Below are 23,224 nucleotides of genomic sequence, written 5' to 3' on the forward strand. Positions count from 1 at the left end.
CGGCTCTAGCACCACTGCTTGTTTGCGCCCTCTTGTGGTGAAGTCCGGAGCGAGGCTGACTGCAGACGAGTTGTCATGCAAGACTAACTTGAGCTGAACAGAGTACTAGAAAAGCTCATTGTAATTTAAAACTCAATTAAGTAAGGAAGTAATTAGATAAAAGAGGAAATACATAAATTGTTTTATTTATTTCAGGGTGTTTAAAAGACACATCATTTCAGGAAAAAAAATACAATATGGACACATTATTTAGCCTACTTCTCAAACACCATATCAAGTTTCTCTGTCAGACAGAGATGCCCTTTTTTACCATATCAACCCAGGTCTACTTTTCTTCCCCTTATACAGTATGTAGCATCTTGATGTTAACTGAGCTTCTCCACACAGACCGCTTGGTAGTGGTACAGCAGCAAATCGAACAGTGTTCAACACTGCATAGCATATATCTTTTTCATTAGAAAATTGCTGTATTTTCATGTAGACTGCTCAGCTAAAAAGAACACAATTTCGGGATGGCAGGTTTACATACAAAATGATGTCTCATACAACTTGCAGACCAGAAGAGGCACTCAAAGTGATGCTCAATTCGATGAAAACGTGCTTATGAGCTTATGTCATAAAAACATTTTGAACATATTAGCACAATGAGTCACAATTCTCCTTTCTTTCAACATACACTTAAACTAATATGAAAGATCTGAGGCACAAGTTTGCTTCTATTACTTTTCATCGCTCACCTACATGGGACCTACTGTCTGTGCATCACTCCAAATGACAACATCTTTGTGCATTGTTTACTACATAGCTCAGGTTGATTTGACATCACTGAGAGCGCTTGGCATAATAAAACTGACACTATAAGGTTTATTCTCAATTCCCACGATCAGTCCACACAGGTCCTTTACTCCTTTCAGAGGGACAGACACTGAACTCAACCTCAGGTGATGACCTCCATCTTATTTAAGAAAGACATTAACAGCGTAGAGATCAGGAAGCCTCTTCATCACGGTCCTCTGCACTCCCATCAGTCTTTGCTTCACCCTCCTCCTCCTCTTCTGGGTCTTCTTCTTCTTCTTCTTCAGATGTCTCGGCTTCATCACACTCATCCTCGTCATCATCTCTCCTATTAAAATGTAAACACATGCAGACTTAACGCTCAAATAAAAAGCTCAATCCATACATCTGTAGGTCTATACCTAGTGACTATTAGTGATATAAGGTGTCATCCTTGTTGGAAAGTGTGTCATATTATGCATATTATAAATACTGTATCTTTATACAGTATGTATAATATTGCATGGGCAAATGTAATGGGAGAGGGCTAATATGGCTAGCTGACGTTGTTGAAGGTTTGAAACATCTCCTAAATGTTAGGGCCAACCAATCTGGTCTGAACTATGGTGGTTCAGTTGACAGAAAACTGTAAATAATACTGATAAAAAAGCGCTTTTCTAGACAGGCAAAAACACTTGGTGATGGTTATGGGATAGCAGTGTCCCATTAGTGCCTCACGTGGTGGTAGTGTAAGGAACTAAGGAGCTGGGCTGGCATGCAGTAACCAGTGGTCGGACAAGTCGCAGGTTCAAGTCCTGGCTCTCATCGTTGTGCCCTTGAACAAGGCACTTAAACCTGAGCTGGTCTGGGGAGACTGAATCTTGTAATAATAGACTTATGTATGACTTATGTCGCTGTCGCTGAGGATGAAAGCCATGGCCAAATGAACAAGTATAAGAATAGGATCATATGGCAGCAGTGCACCCTGGTTAGAGTACCCATTCCACTTCACTGAACACATTTATGTTCAACTGGTGGCAGCAAACTTATTGATACATTTTGAGTGCAAGTTATCTTGATTAAAAAAACAAAAACCCACAACCAACCCTCCCAAGTACTGTACATCTTGGTCAATTCAACCACAAATCCAATATCAAATGTGATACGATTTGGCTAAAAGTAAAGATGTCTGTTGTGCCAGTTAAAGCAGATTTGATATGCTGACTGTCAATGTACTGAATTTGCACTGCATGAATTGATTAGGTCAAAAATTACATTGCATTAATTGATTTGGTGTCTATGCCAAGGAGTTACTCACCTCATGGGCCGATTCAGATTCATACACTCTCTGCCTGAGTCTACATCAAAGGGATCTGTGCACACACACACATGAAAGAAAAGAAAAAAAGAAAAAACACGGTCAGGAAATAACAGAATAACAGCAAAAACAGATAGTCATCACTGTGGTTGCAACTGGACCACTGCTGGCTATTTAAGTGCCCTAAGTGGAACTGCTTTGTGGTGCTTTGTGTTTTACCAAGATAATACAGTACATCTGGCTGTGGACATAGTGGAAGTGATGCGAATCTAGTATCAGGCTACTGCAAAAGAATGACCTTTGAATATTGTAGTAAACTACATGGACTTGTTTTTTTGTTTTTTTTTAGGTCAGGAGTGCTATAATGTATGCTATACTCTGAGAAGTTTACATCTGAAGCAGGTGAGACTAATGTGTAGGCTAGTCTGTCAACAGACGGTATTTGTTACATAAATCACTCACACATTTTTACATGCTGGCTAGTGTTAGTTCTGGTGTCTTGCTGACTGGGCTTGCGGCATTACATTGTCTCCATAAAATCATTAGCTTTCTAGTATTAGGCCCAGTTCACACCAAAGATTTGTGACGGGACGAAACCGAGTTGCAGCGGTGCGAATTAAATGTTGCACGTCGGGCAAGCCGCCGCAGGCCGTCGCAAAGCATTGAACATGTTTTGTCGCACTTGCAAGGTTTTAGAGCATCGCAGCTCATCTCGCTAATCTTTGGAATGAACCCTACTTTAGAGCTAGCTAAAATTGGAACGCAACTTGCCATGTTTCAAAAGATTTGCACACCGTCTTTCTCCAATGTTCAACCCGTCACAGACTGTTTTGCAATCGAGCTCCATATATTTCCCCTGTTCCGTGCCCTAATTGCGCCGTTGACATTGCAATGCAGTGGTCTTTAGCATGTTGAGGTAGCCAAAATAGATTCTGTTGAAGGATTGGTGCGTTGCGAGTGTGAATAATAAACAAAATAGTATAAGAGCAGCAACACATGAGCAGCCTAATGTAACAAGCTGTTGGTGCATTTTGAAATTGTAAACGTTCCCAAGTAAGAATGAGAAGCACTTTGCATTAAAGCCACTCTTTTCAACTGGGATTTTTGGAGTCCACTCCTGACACTTGGTGCCCTATACATAGGGTGCCACTCATTCGTCTTTTATACATCCTCCCTTCCTTCCTCGGGCCTCGTCCTCACTGATCTACATAAAGAATGATGGGGCGGCAACAATGGGACAGTCTATCCAGTGTTAGTTATAGATCAGTGGGAACGAGCCTGGAGGACCGAGGCTAGAGGAGAGATGTTGAGAGGCACCCATAGCATGTGTTGGCAGGAACAGTGGCACTGGGTTGCAAGGTTGTGACAGCACAGATACTGGTTGAGCAGTAAAGCAAAGATATCCATCATGTTACATATCAGCTTTACCTAGTTCCTCTTCCTCCTGGGGGGCTGCGGTTTGGTATTCTTTTTCCACAGCCAGCAGCTCCTCTTCTGACTGGCAAGCTGCATAGCGTTCCAGTATGGTTTTGTTAAGGTCCAGGAATACATTTCCCCATTTAAACTTCTTGAGAATTATCACTGCTAGGTCCCGAAACCCTATAAATCACACACATACACACACACACACACATTAACAATTAAACAGACACATAAAGTAAAACAAATAAATAATAGTAATTATTAAATTAAATTAAATAAACACATAAAGCTTAGCCATAAAGGAAAATGTTTGTATGTATCAAATATCACTGAACATCCAACCCAATATGCAGTACTTTGATGTGGAGCACTTTTATTAGAGTGTGGTGTTTTCATGACTAGTATGAAAGATGAAAGATGCTCACCTACAATGCAAAAAGTGGCAGCGAAAGCCTCTACACAGGACAGCTTGCAGGGTTTACCATAGTTGACTGGATTGGCTGCCACAAGAAAGGGCAACAGTCGTGGGTGTGCGCCAATCATCTTATTAAAGGGCGTTTCCTCCAATCGAGCCCACGAACAGTCGATGACCGCAAGGCCTCTCTGAGCAACAATCTCCCTGGTGACCAGATGGGATCAAGTTTTACACAACACACTTGACAATTTGGAACAACATTAATATGAACTGACAGGGCTGACATTTCTGAAATGTACACAGAAGGTAGAGTGTATACACATTTGAAAAAGGCAAACAAATGATCTAGATAAAGAATGAGGGCCATTGGAGCGGCAGCAATGGTATAGTCTATCCAGTGTTAGTTATAGATCAGTTGGAACGAGCCTGGAGGACCGAGCATCAAGGAGAGACTTTGAGAGCCACCCAATGTGTGTTAACCAGTGACACCAACTACTAGGCTCACCTGTCAGCAGGCGTGACGTATTTGGTGCCCATGGGACTGAGGATTAGGCCATTGAAGCGCTGGTTGAGACGCAACCCATGCACCAGGCCTTTGCGCACCAACTTTCTGCCTGTGCAGCGCTTTGGATCACAGTGGCCCAGGTCCCACATTGCCAACGGGCATGGCATCTTCACCACCTCTGCCCCCTCTGCATGAGCCTCCTCGCTGGCTGCAGCAGAACACACACACACACACACACACACACACACACACACACACACACACACACACACACACACACACACACAGGTCAATGACAACTTGACACACTGAACCAGGTTGCATAGTTGAATGCAGAGACGAACAATGCATTTTGGTGTGAGGGCAACGGAGAGAAGACCAAGACAGACCTTGCAAGGCGTGATGCATCTCCTCAGTGAAAGTCTCCAATGATTTCCCCTTCATCTTGTGTCGTGTATCTTTCCCCCGATTCCCAGACCGTTCAATCTTCCCTGTTTTCTTCTTTCCCATTCTTAAGCTCTTTCAATATTCCCACTCAGCAAAGTTATAGCTATCTCGACCACTGGCAACCGAAAGTGTAAAGAGCTTGCAATAAAGAGCTTGCAAGCCAAAACAAGCCCTCAACGGTAGCAAATATTGTCAAAAGTATGTATACAGTATGACATGCAGAGCTTGAAGAAGTTCGAGCAAGTAGCTAAACAAGTTAGCTACCTAGACAGTCCACTTGGAGGTTGCCATTTTGAAACACAAGGGAGCTATTAAGAGCCAATTTCATGTTCAGCAAACATACGATTCACTATCGGCACTGATCTTGTTTCAACATATGTTTCTGTTTTACAGTAGCGAAGACGGGCGACGACTCCTCTCCACATAACCTGTTTTCTTGCTAACTAGGGAATCGCACGTTGTGGATCTGTCACTGCCAGCTGTCACTGAGCATGCGCAACGATGCCAATCTTTGTAATGTTTGTATCAGAAACGAGTCCTTTATTCTCTTGACAAAAAATCAGATTACCAATGGGTCGTTTATTCAAGATACATTCACTGTTATTTCGTGAAATGTACCCGGATTCTATCAAAAATAAAATTAAAGAATGTTCGTGTAGTCAGCTGACTGGTTGTGTGAGTCACGTGCTTTAGTAACACAAAAACATGGCTTCGACATTCTGATACGGATGTAGCCTACAGCACAGCTCGGTGTGAAAGAATACAATCTAACTATGTGTAATACATATTGGCGATATTTCCACCGATTATGGTTGATTGCATTGGGTGAGTGTCCATGTTTTTGTTTCATGTTAACGACTTGGCAAGGTTGGGGGACTCAACTAGCCTACAGAAATAATTCATACCACCTTATTGTTTTTCATGCGTCGTATGTCGTTATCGGCCTCCATAAATATATATCTCCATAAATATATTTCTCAATCTCTATTTGACTTTTAGTGGATGTCGCATTTTCTGGGAAGATGAAGATAGTGGAGGAGCCCAATACCTTTGGGTGAGTCACAACATTTCTTGCAACTTTTAAAGTGCAAAATCTGTCAACTTTCTCATACATGGCTGTTCCTCAAATAACTTTCGATGTCTTGATGGCCTAACGCCTTGGTAATGCATCAGCAGCAGACTGTACTGGGAGCAGATCGCATGGAGTAGATATGAGTCTGAATTAATGGGTGAAAACTTATTTGTCACTGACCCTAATAACATAGCTAATAACAGGTCATAGGCCTACACTGTAGATAATTGTCATATCTTTTCTTTCAGGCTAAACAATCACTTCCTTGCTCAAGGTACAAGGCTACAAGCCAGGACCAACCCTTCTCCTGTATCAGGACCCCCTCACCTACATCATCTGGCAGGAAAGTGCTTTAGTTACATCGAATCCACGTGAGTGCTAGTGACCATGACTGGTTCATGTAACTGTTAATGTGTGTGACCTGACCTCTAAAGGTGTGGCGGTGTCAACATGTGTTCTTTACTCACAGGTACAAATATGAGTTTTGTCCATTCCATAACATAACACAGCATGAACAGACATTCCGATGGAACGCCTACAGTGGAATCCTGGGGTGAGTAAACATACAGGGCATTGAAATGACATGCAAACATCACACAACAGGAACACATTGTTCAAACTGTGAGCCACCTCTGAAACTAGGCATTAAACCTTACATACCCACTACACAACTCATTCACCTCACACAAATCATTGCCTTTAGATTCAACAACTGATAACTGAGGATTAATGCAAAATATTTGAAACCTGGTGGGATTAATGTTAACAACATTAACATGAGTGACGGGGCATAAGTTGATATTTCCAAAATGTACACAGAAGAAGGTTCAACATAAAGTTTGAGCTCATTTCAGAAGCACAAACAACAATAGGCCTATTCAGTAGATTGCTCAGGCAGGGGAATAACTTTCACAAAACTGAAAGCATTTATTTGGCAACAATTTATTCATAGTCTGAATGCTCTGAGTAGTTCAACCCGAACAGGGTTGTTGGGCCTTACACATATTATTGTATTTCCATGATACCTCAGTCATATTAGCTAGATCCTCATTGGAAATATCCAGGAAAAAGACCTTGAGAGTGACAACCCTAAGCAATGTTATATATTAATGCTGAATATGGAGCTGTGTGGGTTTTTGTATGATTTAATCCAATAATCGGATGTCTTATTTATTCCATGGTGTATCCCTTCCGTGTGTAGGATCTGGCAGGAGTGGGAGATTGAGAATAACTCCTTCACTGGCATGTGGATGAGGGAGGGAGACTCATGTGGGAGCAAGAACAGACAAACCAAGGTGAAGTGTGTGTGTTTTTGTGCATGTCAGGCCTCTCATTTTACATAGGGGTTTTATTATGGGTGTTTGATGTGTCTGTGTCTGTATCTGTGTCTGTGTCTGTGTCTGTGTCTGTGTCTGTGTGTGTGTGTGTTCCCAGGTTCTCCTGGCTTGTGGAAACAGCAGTAAACTGGCACGGGTGTCAGAGCCGCAAACCTGTGTCTATTCTCTAACGTTTGAGACACCATTAGTTTGCCACCAGCACTCCCTATTGGGTAAGCTCAGAAATAAGAAATAAGATATTATATCCATATATCACTGTACAAATATTTCCTGATAGATAGCTTGATAGATACTATTGTCCCATATCGTGTGTGTGTGTGTGTGTGTGTGTGTGTGTGTGTGTGTGTGTGTGTGTGTGTGTGTGTGTGTGTGTGTGTGTGTGTGTGTGTGTGTGTGTGTGTGTGTGTGTGCGCAAATCATAACGGTAACCACATCAACATAACATAACATTACTCCCCCCCCCCCCCATCTAGTTTACCCTACTCTCAGCGAGCAACTGCAGAAGGAGTGGGATGAGGCTGAGCAGGCTCGATACGACGGTCTCGTCACTGATCAGGTAACGGTAGTGCATATACAGTAGAACTAAATACAGTGACACCATCACCCAGCAACTGCTACATGAGAACTGTATTGTTTAGTTTATAGGAATTATGTGGTATTCTGTAGGCTTGAAGTTGTCTTAAGCCCAATTCACAGCAAAGATTCCCGACGCGACGCGACGAGACTGAGTTGCAGCGGTGTGAATTAGAAGTTGCACGTAGTTGCAAGCCGTCGCAAGCCGTCGCAGAGCATTAAACACATTGAGTCACAGGCGCAAGGTTTTAGAACGTTGTGTCTCGTCTCGTCTCGTCGGGAATCTTTGGTCTGAACCCTACTTTAGAAACAGCCGTGCAGCACTCTTCCATTGAATTGCATTTTATGGTACAGTGTGGTGTTACAAGAGAGCTGTCCTGGCGATAGCTTGTATGCATGCCAACTTCAGTGGATACAGTAACTGGTTTTTCACATTATGTCAAAGCGGTTGTTTCTCCACATTCTTATGCTATTTTTTTTTATGTTTTAAAAGGAGAGCAACGTGCAGAATCTGTCAATGTATATATTGTATATATTATAACGTATTTATTTATTTATTTATTTGACCTATATCAGACTCATCGGTGTTAGCGTGTAATGTCTTAGCATATTAGCATATTTTTCAAACAGCTTTGCACTTTGCCCATCATTCAATTGAACTGGATTCACTCACTTCAGTTAGGACTCTATGTCTGTCTGTCTGCCTGTGTAGGGCTACAGTAAGCTCCTGAGGGACCTTTTTGAGGAGGCAGGCTTCTTGAAGCGCACACAGCCCAAACCAGATGAGTCAAAACGCCCCCAGAAGACCCAGCAGACACTGGAACAATGCAGACAGGTGTGTGTACAAGAGTGTGTGAAATTGGCTGAAGAGACTGTTATGCATATGAGATTTCGTTGGTGTTTGTAAGCTTCAAGTGTGTGTGTGTGTGTGTGTGTGTGTGTGTGTGTGTGTGTGTGTGTGTGTGTGTGTGTGTGTGTGTGTGTGTGTGTGTGTGTGTGTGTGTGTGTGTGTGTGTGTGTGTGTGTGTGTGTGTGTGTGTGTGTGTGTGTGTGTGTGTGTGTTTTGTTGACAGGACATTGATAAGAAAAATGCTGAAATCGAAAGACTACGCTCTCTGTTGTCACACCACAACATTTCCTATGATGGGAACACAGGTAACCGTAAACACACACACACACACACACACACACACACGCACACACACACATACGTCACTCAAACATCTCATAATATTTGTGTTGCATAAGTTAACAGATGAGCCATAAATAAACCATTCTGTGATCTTTTAAATTCATGCACCATCTTGTGTCCTCTCCCACTCTCCCTCTCCTCTTGTATTTTAGACAAGCCCAAAGCACCGGTGACCGCTAACGCTTTACAGGAACGGGGGCATCTTCGTGGTGACACAGGCCTCATCTCTGACCTGCTATGATTGGCCAGCCTGTAGTTTTCACCCGCCCACATGCTGCCAGCATGACCCAGATGATGTTGTTATCTGGCTGACCACCACAACGGATGTAGTCATCTTGACCAATCATTAGACTCACACCAGCCGGTGAAGTTGTTGAGTGAGTGGACATGTAGTGGAACATACGAACATTCAAAAGGGACCGAATCCCACACTGATCTGTTTTCATATTCCTGTTTTGTGTTTGTGACTGCTAAATAACATAAGCATAAACATAAGCATAAACATGAGAAACTGACTGTGGCCCACACTGATGTGTTTTCAAAGCCACACAGCTAGTGGTCAGTAGTTCTGCATTCTTCAGTTTTCTTCGGCTCCAGTCTTGAAGGAAATAATGGATGACTTGTTGGTTCTGGCTCTGGCTCTGGCTCTGTACTGATGGAAATTTGTTGTTTGATTCTTTTAATTTTTACCAAATTGTTTTGCCTCCCCACTGCCACAAGCATGATCCATTCACACTGCCTGTGGACGTTGTAGTTGTTTTTAAAAGCACCACTGGATGGATGCAGGATCACCAGTGGTCAATGAATAGTCTATATTGGCTGTGACCATAAGAGTGTACATAAGAGTGTTTTATCATACTGTACAGTGGTAGAGTCTGCTTTAATAAACATGTCTCTTATTTACATTTTTTATTTATCACTCTGTCTTTGTACGTCCGTTATGTAATGATACAATTGACCATTAGACATACAGTGCCCTTTATTTCAGTTAGCCTACTAGCTGGTTTGAATTGCATTGAGCTCAATGAGAATGAAACCAGCCATGGATCCATGAAATAACTGGCCTTTAAAAATCAAAATCTGCCTGCCTCTATGGGAATTTAACATAGGCGTTCCAATACCTATGACCCCTGTATTCTAAGGAAAACATTTATTTATTTACCATACATTATTCATTCCCAAAGAAAATGTATGTCCTTAAAGCAAAACCGAATGACACATTACAACAGCCATAAACATCAATAATGTGTCATTAATGTGCATGACATGTGTCATGTCATTCTTATGACAGTTGAATGTCACCCTTATGTAGGCCCCTTCAAAGTGTTACCCATGTTTTATTACAATCCTGATATTTTATGACATACTAAACAAACAGCAAACCAACACGCTTTAGGATTTTTTTAGCTTTATGTTAACATGTGTTTAAAAAAGTGTTACTTTTGACATCTTTCATGTAAAACAAATCGATGTATCTTTCAAAAAAAGTTGCTTAACATGCAGAAGTAGATGACAAAATGTGTGTGAACTTCATAAGAATATTATGTAATGAATATATTATTCATATACTGTATGGATTCACTAAATATACATGCTGAACTGACATTGGATTCTGGATTGGGTCTTTGACACCAAAACAAATAGAGGGGCGCAGAACAGCTTTGTTATGTAGTTAACCTTTAATTAACTGGGCTATAGGCTATATTTGCTCTGGACCAGTGGTGGTTATTTCAAAAGCTATTTATCACATAGACAAAAAGAGATATGGCCAAAGGGGGTAAAGTACTACAATATAAAGGACGAAGAGTTCATCACTCCAACTCACATCGCCGGTCTACCATGGACGCATCAAGAACATGGATCCTTGTGTTTGTTATCGTGACTTTCAACTGTGAGTATCATCTCTTAAACTTTCATTTCAAAACATAATAATAAGTCTTACCATGGAGCATAATGGTAAATGGTCAATGGAAATGTCAAATGGGAAAGTTACAAATCAGGCCTGACAGACTAACATAAGATAAGGTAGATAGCAGCAAGTGCCATGTTTGAAGTCCGTCAGGTTTCCAACCTGAGATATAGGCTACAAAAAGAAGGACATGTGTCAGCTGTCCAAAGTAATTGCTAAAAGATAATGTCCTCAGGAAATGATTTCACTGTTTAGTTTTTTTTTTTGCCATTTACTGTAGTTGTACCAAAACTAATACTCCCACATGTCTGATCACGCTTAATATGAAAAATATACTAAATTCGGCATGCTTGACTAAATGCTCTGCATGTTGAATAATGACCTGTTCTATGAAACTACACATTAAAGCACGTCTCTTCAGACTTGATGATTTGACGATAGACCACATTGCATGATACATGTCAGTATGACCGAGAAAAATAACTTGCACAGCCATTACGGGTCATGCATCCATAGCTCATCATTATGACTGTAAGGTTTGGTCAATATTTTTGAAAGGTGGGTAAAGCACAGTTAGTGATACAAACAACTAGTCTCAGTCCAAAACACTGTTTGTCTCTTCTCTCATCTGTTTACAGTGTCATTTAATTTTTTTTAATTGCATTTTATCTGTAGGCTTCTCCAGCATTGAAAACGCCTACATCACCCCAAATGAAAACACCACCAGTCCTGGTAAAGTATGCATGTGTGTTTGCATGAGTGTGAGTAGTGGCACAGCGTGTTTATGTGTACAGTGCATGTGTTGTAAGTTGTAAGTTAGCATAAAAACCCATCATCTGGGGATCAGGCAGCTCTTTTGTATGATGTACTGTACGTGTGCTATTGTGCACTGTAAGTCAATGGAGGAGGGCTGTGTGACTGCGCTATCGAATTCATAGCTCTTCTGAACACAGGTTAATCCGTTTTCTTTATGTCACAGTCATGCATGTAATTCTGCATTGTTTGTCTCTTTACCCATTTCAAGATATCACTAATGAAACCACAACAAGTAGCACTCCTGATGCAAGACCCACGACAACAGCTGCCACCACTGGCACTGCAGGTGCATCTGCTGCTGACAGTAAGTAGTCCTATTTCATTTCCACAGATCATTAGCAGCCGTTTCAACACAAAGCTTTTGAATTCACGATAAACTCGAGATACTCCGCAAATGCAAATCAAAACTTCTGTATTACAGCACCCTCCACACATACATTTCCAAGGCCGATACACTTTATCCTGTTTTGAATTGTGTACTCTCTTGTCTTTCCCATGTTGAAGAGTGACTACAGTGTTTCATGTGTGCGTTTCACTCAGGATTAGAGTTAGGGTTGGTGGAAGTTGCTGTAACTAAATTGTTTCATATTTTCATTATCCGTATAGTGTTGACTTAAATCATGCACATTTCATATTCATTTATAAATCCACACTTTTACTGTCCAAACACTAATTGTAGAGTTGAGTGAAACCCATAGGAACCCAAACAAATTCCCCAAAACACTTCCTCACAATAGAAAGAGAGAAGGAGAGTGCTGCGTTGGGTCATTTATTAAAGAAAATATCAGCTGCTCTTCGGAAACGGACAAAAATAGAATTTAAACAAACTGTGACTGTCCTATATATGTATAATTTCTTGGTGAAAAAATTGTAAAAGGCAGTCAGAGGTCTGAGGCACACAGATTGAGTGAAAAAACATTAAAAATCCTTTATTTAATTGGATTAGGCTAGCGCCGATGCATTTCGACTCTACTGAGTCTTCCTCAGGGCAATCCAGAGGAATAAAGGATTTTTAATGTTTTTCACTCAATCGGTGTGCCTCGGACCTCTGACTGCCTTTTACAAAATCACAGTTTGTTTAACTTCTCCACAATACTTTGAAACACACATATTTGACCAAGGAGTCAACTCATGTTGTGTTTTTTTTTTTTTTTTTTTTCACTTAGAATTCAACCCAAGATCTGAATGTTTAGATTTGACTCTGCCAAAAATAAAGTTGTGGACTAGAAATGAGTCCAGTCCTACCTTATCATCTGGGTATTTAGTTTGGGATCTGACCGACTCAATCTTTTAAAGCACAAATAACATTTCAGACATATATTAGCATTCAGTCAATTTTGGATCATGTTTTTATCAATGATATGAAGATATGAGGATGTTGAACAGATCTTTGAACTGTCAGCGTTCTTCTTTCCTGTGTAGTTTGTGGCACAGTTCCTATCAGCAACAGGATAGTTGGAGGAGAGAACGCCACTGCAGGGAGCTGGCCCTGGCAGGTCAGCCTTGAGTTAGCTGCATACGGTCACGTGTGTGGAGGCTCCCTCATCAACAAGGAGTGGGTGCTGTCTGCTGCACACTGCTTCAGCAGGTGAGGGGCCACAGCATCTTTACTCTACAGGAGTACACGTTTGTTATATTGATCGTATTCACCAACCATTGACAGACAGTCAATGTTTTCACTGACTTTGTGAAAGGAGGGAAAGACACCTCTGTGAAGTTGGCACCGCATAAGATGAAAATATGAATAAAAGTATTTTGATTTGTTTGTACATCATTTGTTCTGGCAAAATAAATATGAATATCTTTAAGACAGGGTGTGCACAAATTTTATTTTGCCAGCACAAACATGCACAAACAAATGAACATAATTGTATTCATGAATTCATCATATGGGGTACCAACTTCAAAGAGGTGGGAGAGACCTGTGATGGCTGTACACCATAACAAATACATCCAGTTAATGGTTCTCCCTGTTCATCTATTCCCCCTTCAGTAACAGCACAAGTGGGTGGACTATCCGTCTGGGTCGGCAGTCCTTGTTCGGTTCTAACCCAAATGAAGTATCTAGAACCGTGGCTGAGATCATTCTACATCCTAATTATGATGCCTCCACAAATGAGAATGACATGGCTCTCCTCCGGTTGAGCAGTGCTGTCTCCTTCACCAACTACATCAGACCTGTTTGTCTGGCGGCCAGCGGCAGCATTTTCCATCGGGGAACAGAGAGCTGGGTCACTGGATGGGGAAACATTGACGAAGGAGGTGACAGTTCTTATTGTGAATAATGCATTTGCATTTATAAATCTCACAAAATTACTATTTCGCTAATCACTAATTATCTTAAGTATACTGTCGTAGCATCAGCAGTATTATCAGCAATTACTTCAACTTCCTGCCCTACACTTAACTCTTTCACTGCTGTCGTCCTCCCTGGTCTCCCACTCTCTGTTCTTTCAGAGTCTGTTCCGTACCCAGGTGTTCTGCAGGAAGTGGACGTTCCTGTGGTGGACAGCAAAGTGTGTGATGAGCTCTTGACATCAGAAATCACAGAAAACATGATATGCGCTGGCCTTCTTGAAGGAGGGAAAGATTCCTGTCAGGTATCTGAATTTCTTTCAACATTTCTGATCTATTGGAATGTTTAACCCAGCCCTTGCACCACCCTATAATGATTGCATCAATATTTCTGTTGTGAAAAAATACACAATGGCTTGAGAACTGGTGAACAAAGGTCATTTTCATTCTCTTTCAATAGGGAGACTCGGGTGGTCCAATGGTCAACAAAGATGACTCTGTGTGGGTCCAATCTGGGGTGGTTAGTTTTGGGTTTGGCTGTGCTCGACCGAACCTACCTGGAGTCTACGCCAGGGTGTCCCGTTATGAGGACTGGATCAAATCCCACATCAACAGTGACCCACCAGGCTTCGTGCAGGTCATCACTCCTACCCCACTGCCTCCTGTTTCCACCACAGCCATCACATCGAACAGCAGAGAGAGTAAGTGCAACACAAACCAGACCTAATCTGCTCATCATATTGGATGCAACTGCACGGTACACAAGAATTATGAAATTACTGGATGAACTGTCTTTGCTATTTTTTGACAATTTCTTGTGAAAAACAGTTTTTCCCATATTTCAAATAAAGTCAGACTCTGACATTTGATTTATGACTTAAAACTGTCTGAAATATAACCTGTATCATAATTAAGATTTCCACACTACGTCATTTATGCCTGTATATCCGTGGACAGGCTCTTTTTTAAATCACAAATCTCTTACTTAGTAATTTAAATAAAAATAGATATGAAGAGACAAGATGAACAGATTTTAGAGTGGTCAACAACTTATTTTGTGTCTAGCTTGTGGCACAGTTCCTTTTACTTTCGGCAAAATAATAGGTAGGTAGTGGTAGTGACAGTTTGTTCACCAGCACCTGTTCACTTTTAGTCTTCTGTGAAAAAACAGTCCATCATCTTGTTTTTTAAAAAGATAAAACAGTAGAAAACATCTTTCAATGATTTATCAAAATGTTTAAAAATGGACAACATAATAACTTGCATACATGTACCAACTGGGCCCCCACAAAGCAAAACCCTGGTCCAGATCGGTAGATAAAACAGAGTGGCGACACTCCCATAGACCTCCATAGGAAAAAATGGCAGCACTTTTTCCAGGCTATTTCCTCGTTATGGGACTTTTGGAACTATTTACAGCCAATCTCTTGGTCAGTAGTCAATGAGTTAATTGATTACACCTTCCAGCATCCAGAAGTACATCCCACCCTCCTGCGATTCAGCCATTCAGCACAGGTTTTTTGGAACTTTTGATCGTGTGGCGGCAACATCAAAGAGTGTTGCAACTCTCTCTCTCTCTATGGCTCTGCCTGCCCTGGTCCTTTTAAAGAGCACCAAAATAGGTGTGGCCCAGTCCCACACCTGCAGACAATTGCTCAGCTAATTGTGCATGTGCAAAAAAGCATTTGATTAAAATGGTGTCCTAAAACAGAGAAGATGAGTTGGCATCTTCACATCTTCATTAAAGTAATTTCCTCTGTCTTGTGTAGTTTGTGGCACAGCCCCTCTAAGCAGCAGGATAGTTGGAGGAGAGGACGCCCCCGTGGGTAGCTGGCCCTGGCAGGTCAGCCTCGAGAGACCCTATGGTCACGTGTGTGGAGGCTCCCTCATCAACAAGGAGTGGGTGCTGTCTGCTGCACACTGCTTCAGCGGCAGGTGAGGGGCCACAGCATCTTTACTCTACAGGAGTACACGTTTGTTGCTGCTTCCATTGATCGTATTCACCAACAGACAGTCAATGTTTTCACTGTCTTTGTGAAAGAAGGGACAGACACCTCTGTGAAGTTGGCACCCCATAAGATGAAAATATGAATACAAGTATTTAGATTTTTTGTACATAATTTGTGCACATTTGTGCTGACAAAGAAGAACTTCAAAGACGTGGGAGAGACCTGTGATGATGTTAACCATAACAAATACACTCAGTTAATGATTCTCCTTGTTCACCTGTTCCCCCTTCAGTAACAGCACAAGTGGGTGGACTATCCGTCTGGGTCGGCAGTCCTTGTACGGTTCTAACCCAAACGAAGTATCTAGAACCGTGGCTGAGATCATTCTACATCCTAATTACGATGACTCCACAAGTGATAATGACATGGCTCTCCTCCGACTGAGCAGTGCTGTCTCCTTCACCAACTACATCAGACCTATCTGTCTGGCGGGCAGCGGCAGCATTTTCCATCGAGGAACAGAGAGCTGGGTCACTGGATGGGGAAACATCGATGAAGGAGGTGACATAGAGCGTGCCTATGTTCCCACAGCCCTAAGTTCCCACAGCCCTATGTTCCCACAGCCCTTTGTTCCATCATTTCCAAGGGCTTTATCATCAATTTGCATCTGAGTTTTATCCCAATATCTCCCAATTTGGTAGTCACTTACACCCCTAACCCTAACCCAAAACCCAACCCTAACCCTATCTTTGAAATTAGAACAATCTTGGGAGAACATAGGACTGTGCATAGGGCTGTGGGAACATAGGGCCTAATTGTTTACAATTTTCAGTAAAAAATAAATCTTAGAAATGTGAGAACATACTGTCGTAACATCATCAGTATTATCAGCAATTATTTCAACTTCCCGCCTTACACTTAACTCTTTCACTGCTGTCCTCCTCCCTGGTCTCCCACTCTCTGTTCTTTCAGAGTCTGTTCCGTACCCAGGTGTTCTGCAGGAAGTGGACGTTCCTGTGGTGGACAACAAAGTGTGTGATGAGCTCTTGAGACCAGAAATCACAGAAAACATGATATGCGCTGGCCTTCTTGAAGGAGGGAAAGATTCCTGTCAGGTATCTGAATTTCTTTCAACATTTCTGATCTATTGGAATGTTTAACCCAGCCCATGCACCACCCTAATGATTGCATCAATATCTCTGCTGTGAAAAAATACACAATGGCTTGAGAACTGGTGAACAAAGGTCATTTTCATTCTCTTTCAATAGGGAGACTCGGGTGGTCCAATGGTCAACAAAGATGACTCTGTGTGGGTCCAATCTGGGGTGGTTAGCTTTGGGTTTGGCTGTGCTCGACCGAACCTACCTGGAGTCTACGCCAGGGTGTCCCGTTATGAGGACTGGATCAAATCCCACATCAACAGTGACCCACCAGGCTTCGTGCAGGTCATCACTCCTACCCCACTGCCTCCTGTTTCCACCACAGCCAGCACATCGAACAGCAGAGAGAGTAAGTGCAGTTCAGTTACTCAAGACATTATAACACAAACCAGATCTAATCTGCTCATCATGGTGGATGCAACTGGCCTGGCTCCGCCTGTCTACGTACTTCCGCTCAATTCCTTTTCCCTACTGTACACCGTCTGGAATAGCTTGATCTGCCCTCGTTTATTTCAGGTTCAGGACGCTCGTCCAACCAGTGAACAGAGGGCGTTTCTGAGAGCAATCACGTTTAAGTTGCAAGCCTATCGTTATCGTTGTGTCTCCCCTGGTTAACATACAGTACGTCATTGCCAAACGTTACTGATTTTTTTAAGGAACTCAAATGCTTTCAGACTTCAGACAAGCATCCACTAACCAGGATCTAGGCCAGACTTACCCTGGAAATCCAGAGTTCTCGCGAGAGCACAATTTGAATTTTGTCCGCAAGATACTCTGGCAATAAACAATGATGCACGTTACTTTTACCCCAGGCATCGGGGGGAACCAAAAAAGGAGTGGGCGAGCTAAACTGATAAAACGACAGCGCTACAACTTTTATTTTTGGTCGTAGTGTTATCCACTTGTGTCGAAGTCCAGAATCAGTCAGAGTAAACATTGGTCATAGTGTGTTATCCAATTGCGTGCAGTGAGATTTTCGAATGCAAATCCCTCGAGTTGGGCCATTTTCGTTATTTGTGGCCAGACCCTTAATCTGAAAGATTCCAGGGTCTGGTTTACTACCAGGCTAGGCCATACTCCCTGCGACGTCAGACGTCAGTAACTGTCAATTTATGTTACACTTGAAACTGTCTTAAATACAAAGTGTAACATTATTAAGATTTCCTCACTACAACATTTATGCCTGTACTATATATCCGTATCAGACTTTTTTTAACCACGAAACTTTCAGTAATTTGATTCAAAAAGATATGAAGAGACAAGATGAACAGATGTTAGAGTGGTCAACAAAGTTACTTATTTTGTGTCTTAGCACTGTTCCTTTCGTTCCTTTTTGGCAAAACAATCGTTAGATAGTGGTATAGTGACCGTTTGTTCACCAGCACCTGTTAGCACTTTTAGTCTTCATTTAGAGTTAAATTTTTTATCTCTTGTGTAGTTTGTGGCACAGCTCCTCTCAGCAGCAGGATAGTTGGAGGAGAGAACGCCACTGCAGGGAGCTGGCCCTGGCAGGTCAGCCTTGAGGAAGCTGCATACGGTCACGTGTGTGGAGGCTCCCTCATCAACAAGGAGTGGGTGCTGTCTGCTGCACACTGCTTCAGCAGGTGAGGGGCCGCAGCATCTTTCTTCTAGTTGACCTTTGCTGATGTTTATATTGATCGTATTCACCAATAGTCAATGTTTTCATTGACTTAATGAAAGAAGGGAAATACACCTCTATGAAGTTGGCACCCCATAAGATGAAAATATGAATAAAAGTTTTTGTACATCATTAGTGCACAAATATGTTTAAGACGGTGTGTGCACAAATTTTATTTTGCCAGCATAAACATGCACAAACGATGCACAAATGAATCAAAATAATTGTATTCATATTTTCGTCATATGGGGTGCCAACTTCAAAGAGGTGGGAGAGACCTGTGATGACTGTACACCATAACAAATACATCCAGTTAATGGTTCTCCCTGTTCATCTATTCCCCCTTCAGTGACAGCACACGTGGGTTGACCATCAGTCTGGGTCAACAGTCCTTGTACGGTTCTAATCCAAATGAAGTGTCTAGAACCGTGGCAGAGATCATTCTACATCCTAATTATGATCCCTACACAAATGACAACGACATGGCTCTACTCCGGTTGAGCAGTGCTGTCTCCTTCACCAACTACATCAGACCTGTTTGTCTGGCGGCCAGCGGCAGCATTTTCCATCGGGGAACAGAGAGCTGGATCACTGGATGGGGAGCCACCGAAGAAGGAGGTGACAGTTCTTGATCAAGTACTTGAAACTAGTATACTGTTGGTTATCATTTCTGCTAACTAACAAGATCTGTAATAGCCAACTAACGGGTTTGTACACTTTAATAGAAAAACAATTACGTTTATAGAACTCTGAATAGAAAGAAATTCTATTATTATTTACACTTTGCACTTTTATAAATGGGGAACAATAATAGCATTTGCTATTATCAGTCACACAAAGCTGAGCACTATTTTCCAATCGTCATAAGTTTAGCACTGTCGTAACATCATCAGTATTATCAATAGGTTAATGATTTAAACTTGCCCCCTAACATTAACCCTTTGACTGCTGTCCTCCTCCCTGCTCTCCTCTCTACTTCTCTTTCAGGGTTTGCTTCAAATGTCCTTCAGGAAGTGGACGTTCCTGTGGTTGACAGCAAAGTGTGCGCTGAGCTCTTGCCATTTTCAGAAATCACAGAAAACATGATATGCGCTGGCCTCCGTGAAGGAGGGAAAGACTCCTGTCAGGTATATCTGGATTTCTTTTGAGATTATACATCTGTTTAAAGACATTGATTTAACTTCACACCACTTACACTTTTGTTTTTCTTTTAGGGTGACTCGGGCGGTCCAATGGTCAACAAAGACGATTCTGTGTGGGTCCAATCTGGGGTGGTTAGTTTTGGGGTTGGCTGTGCTCGCCCTGACCTACCTGGAGTCTACGCCAGGGTCTCCCGTTATGAGGGCTGGATCTCATCCCACATCAGAAGTGACCCCCCAGGCTTCGTGCAGGTCATGACTCCTACCCCACTGCCTCCTCTTTCCACCACAGCCAGTGGGACCAAAGTCACATGCTCATTCTGCCTCTACATCCTTCTCTCTCTTCTCCTCCTCTCTCTCCACTGATTAGAAATTCTTATTTAGCACAAGAACACACCCGGCTTTCACATTCTAAATTATGAGCAATGTGCTAAATGTGCCATTTGTATAGTTCTTTGAATTCTGATGCATTTAGTATCTATTGTGTGGATAATTATGTTTATAATAACTGCATAATATTAAGCATGTATTAAACATTTGTAATCTATTATTAAATGTGTTGTTCCTCATTTGTAAAACATTGTTTTACAATACATTAATTCTTATCAGTAAAGCATTTGTACACATATAAATTATTTGTTCATAGTGAATAAGTCTACATCTAAAATATGTTTATAAATTGTTTTTACTACTTAATGATGCAATAATAATTCGAAGAGTAATATTTCCATTATTTAACAGTTGTTAAGGAGTTGTCTATGGTTTATGAGATCAGTTAGAAGGAAAGAGTAGGCCTACATGTAACATGCCTTTATAAATATAATGACTAAACACAGGCACAATGGCACAATAACCCCCCAACTTTTCCGTCTACTGCGTGCTAGCTCAGCTCCTTATCTGCTTTATAATTATAGTAATTCATTATAGGTATAGTATTGCCATGTATTACAGTATTTGGAAGTGGCTTATAAAAACATGTATCTACATCCAAACTAATCAATAATGCATGTAACAACTGTTGGAAATGTAATGGAAATATTGCTTCAACAGATTATTATTGCATAATTTATTGAGTATTAAAATAATGTAATATGATTTACAAAGATATACAACAAAGCATATTTAACTTTGTTTACAAGTGCTTTACTGTTCAGAATTGATGTGAAAAATTCTTTACAAATGAGGAACAAAACATTTAGTAATAGTTTACAATGCTTTCATGTTTAATCGTCATTATAAAGTGTTACCGTTTATTGCTAAACATACAATAGCTGCACTGCAATAGGCTCATTCTTCTGTAAAGAAATCTCCTGAAATAAATAGAATTCTGATAATACAACAACTAAAACTGACTGTTTTATATTTGTTAATATCCTGTCAGTGACATAGGCTTAAATTGAACGTCAACATGGATCACAAAATCACAGCAAAGACCACTAATGTTTTTCCAAAGACAGCTTACAAATTAAAAACTTGAACAACATCTATTTCTCAGCCTCACCTCATCCACACTTTGGTAGGATAGTGCAGACAACTTGAATCAGTTATTCACAGGAAAGAAAATCGTCAATTGTTCCTCTCACCCCCAATCACTTCCAGCTGATACCCTTCAGGGGGCATCACTGGTCATTGCAGAGTAAAATATCCGGTTTCCAATAATTTTTTTCTCAACTAAAGATCTCTGAACACACTCTTGACCTTGACAGGGAAATTTGAACTTAAAACAACAGCAAAGAACAAAATGGTTCTTCGTAGCCCTTATGTTTCTGTTTACTTGATTAATGGAGATTCTTAGCCTGGCTAGTGCCACCACTTCTCAAACGTTCATTTTCTCGTATTTGAAAAAAAATGCCCAGATCTGTTCATTGGGCGCCTCGGATGTCTAATGTGTCTGTGCATAGCTCATCATCGTCTTTGCTCCCCCCCCCCCCCCTGTTCTGTGATTGGTCACCTATCTGAGGAAAAAAATGAGGGCGGTAGTTTCCAGGCTGCCTTAGCAGTGTGAATCAAATCACGTGCAAGGCAGCATGGAAACCTAGGAGATTCTGGGAAGAGATTTTCATGAACTCCACTGCATTTCCATCATCGTTTAAGAAGAAGAAAGGAAAAATATGGTGAATAAGTGTACTACTCAGGATAGCCTATTATGTGATGAATATCCTGAATGTATGATCATTATACATGTTGATATATATGGTCATCCATTATATTATTTATTATATATCCATGTCAAGATACCAGGAGTGGATTAGATTAGGCCTGACCTCTGTACTTTGAGAAAGTTCAACAATTAGCATCCTGCTTGGGTGTGGATTTGGGAACATCGTAATATTTCTCAAGGTGCCATATTTTATGCAATCTCACTGGCTTTGGAATTGCTGTACAATGATTCTTTCCACACCTAAACAAATAAAGATAGAAAACAGCATTAACCTTTACTCCCTGGTTATTAATACATGCATACGCTGTGTTCAAAGGCATTATTATGCATTAATGGATTGATGATTACCCGAGAAGCTATCTGTCACGTTGACAGAGTAAGGTGAGGCCCCGTGTTGACAAAATGAGGTGAGGCTGTAAGGAGTGCCAGAGATTCAAAAGAAGAACTGATCACTCCAACTCTCATCAGTGGTCTGCCATGGAAGCATCAAGAACATGGATCCTTGCTGCGTTTGTTATCGTGAATTTCAACTGTGAGTGTTTTTTTTTTTTTTTACATGTCTTAAACTTTGATTTGAAATAGCCTAATAACAGGCCTAGGTTAATGCAGGTGTTAAGTGATAGGCTCCTCACATAGATAAACAGAGAGACATCTTACCATGGAGATTATTGAAGACATGAACTGATTTGTGTTAATTGTTTTACTCAAAAACATACTGTAGCCTGCCATTACGTTTTTTAAAATGGAATTTTATCAGTAGGCTCCTTGATTTTGTGAATAGCTGTTATCGCAGATGTGAGTGTGACCTACTCACACTGATCATAGAGAGACGTCTTACCAAAGAGCATCATTACATTGGTAAACATCTACGCTGGGTGTCTGTATGGAAAAAAAGTTAAATATTCCCAGGACTTTCGTCCAGTCAGAACATAAAAAACATAACAACTATTTGGAGTGGACTTACAGTAGTATTATCGTTATCGTCACCTTCGAATTATAAAGTCAGGCCTATATCTGACCTTTTTGTCAAAATTGAGTTATTGGCATATTCTTGTTCTGGGATGCTTTAAGAATGTGAGGTTAGGTGTTTTTTTGGAGCTG

The 23,224-nt window shown here is 41.2% G+C and overlaps 3 protein-coding genes across 3 annotated transcripts; 2 read left to right on the forward strand and 1 right to left on the reverse strand.

The window, feature by feature from the left end:
• Window positions 1–169: 169 nt before the first annotated feature.
• Window positions 170–5,352, reverse strand: tsr3 (TSR3 ribosome maturation factor). Its single transcript, XM_062527038.1, has 6 exons — window positions 4,824–5,352; window positions 4,435–4,642; window positions 3,940–4,133; window positions 3,521–3,691; window positions 2,093–2,147; window positions 170–1,123 (listed from the first exon to the last, which is right to left on the reverse strand). Exons 1-6 carry the CDS (start codon window positions 4,942–4,944, stop codon window positions 988–990), a joined length of 885 nt encoding a protein of 294 aa, XP_062383022.1. The 5' UTR covers window positions 4,945–5,352; the 3' UTR covers window positions 170–987.
• A 215-nt stretch (window positions 5,353–5,567) lies between these two features.
• gnptg (N-acetylglucosamine-1-phosphate transferase subunit gamma) lies at window positions 5,568–9,958 on the forward strand. The gene is made up of 10 exons (XM_062527039.1): window positions 5,568–5,706; window positions 5,881–5,935; window positions 6,202–6,324; window positions 6,423–6,506; window positions 7,155–7,248; window positions 7,388–7,502; window positions 7,764–7,846; window positions 8,576–8,698; window positions 8,937–9,018; window positions 9,208–9,958. The coding sequence occupies exons 1-10, from the start codon at window positions 5,655–5,657 to the stop codon at window positions 9,294–9,296; spliced, it is 900 nt and encodes a 299-aa protein (XP_062383023.1). The 5' UTR covers window positions 5,568–5,654; the 3' UTR covers window positions 9,297–9,958.
• An 861-nt stretch (window positions 9,959–10,819) lies between these two features.
• On the forward strand, window positions 10,820–20,328 carry LOC134070564 (transmembrane protease serine 9-like). Its single transcript, XM_062526952.1, has 15 exons — window positions 10,820–10,832; window positions 11,640–11,696; window positions 11,989–12,084; window positions 13,203–13,368; window positions 13,774–14,042; window positions 14,238–14,380; window positions 14,536–14,776; window positions 15,845–16,010; window positions 16,317–16,585; window positions 16,997–17,139; window positions 17,293–17,533; window positions 18,623–18,788; window positions 19,173–19,447; window positions 19,811–19,950; window positions 20,038–20,328. The coding sequence occupies exons 1-15, from the start codon at window positions 10,820–10,822 to the stop codon at window positions 20,326–20,328; spliced, it is 2,676 nt and encodes an 891-aa protein (XP_062382936.1).
• Window positions 20,329–23,224: the final 2,896 nt, after the last annotated feature.

This window comes from Sardina pilchardus, chromosome 22 (genome assembly GCF_963854185.1).
Source record: "Sardina pilchardus chromosome 22, fSarPil1.1, whole genome shotgun sequence".
Lineage (NCBI taxonomy): Eukaryota > Metazoa > Chordata > Actinopteri > Clupeiformes > Clupeidae > Sardina > Sardina pilchardus.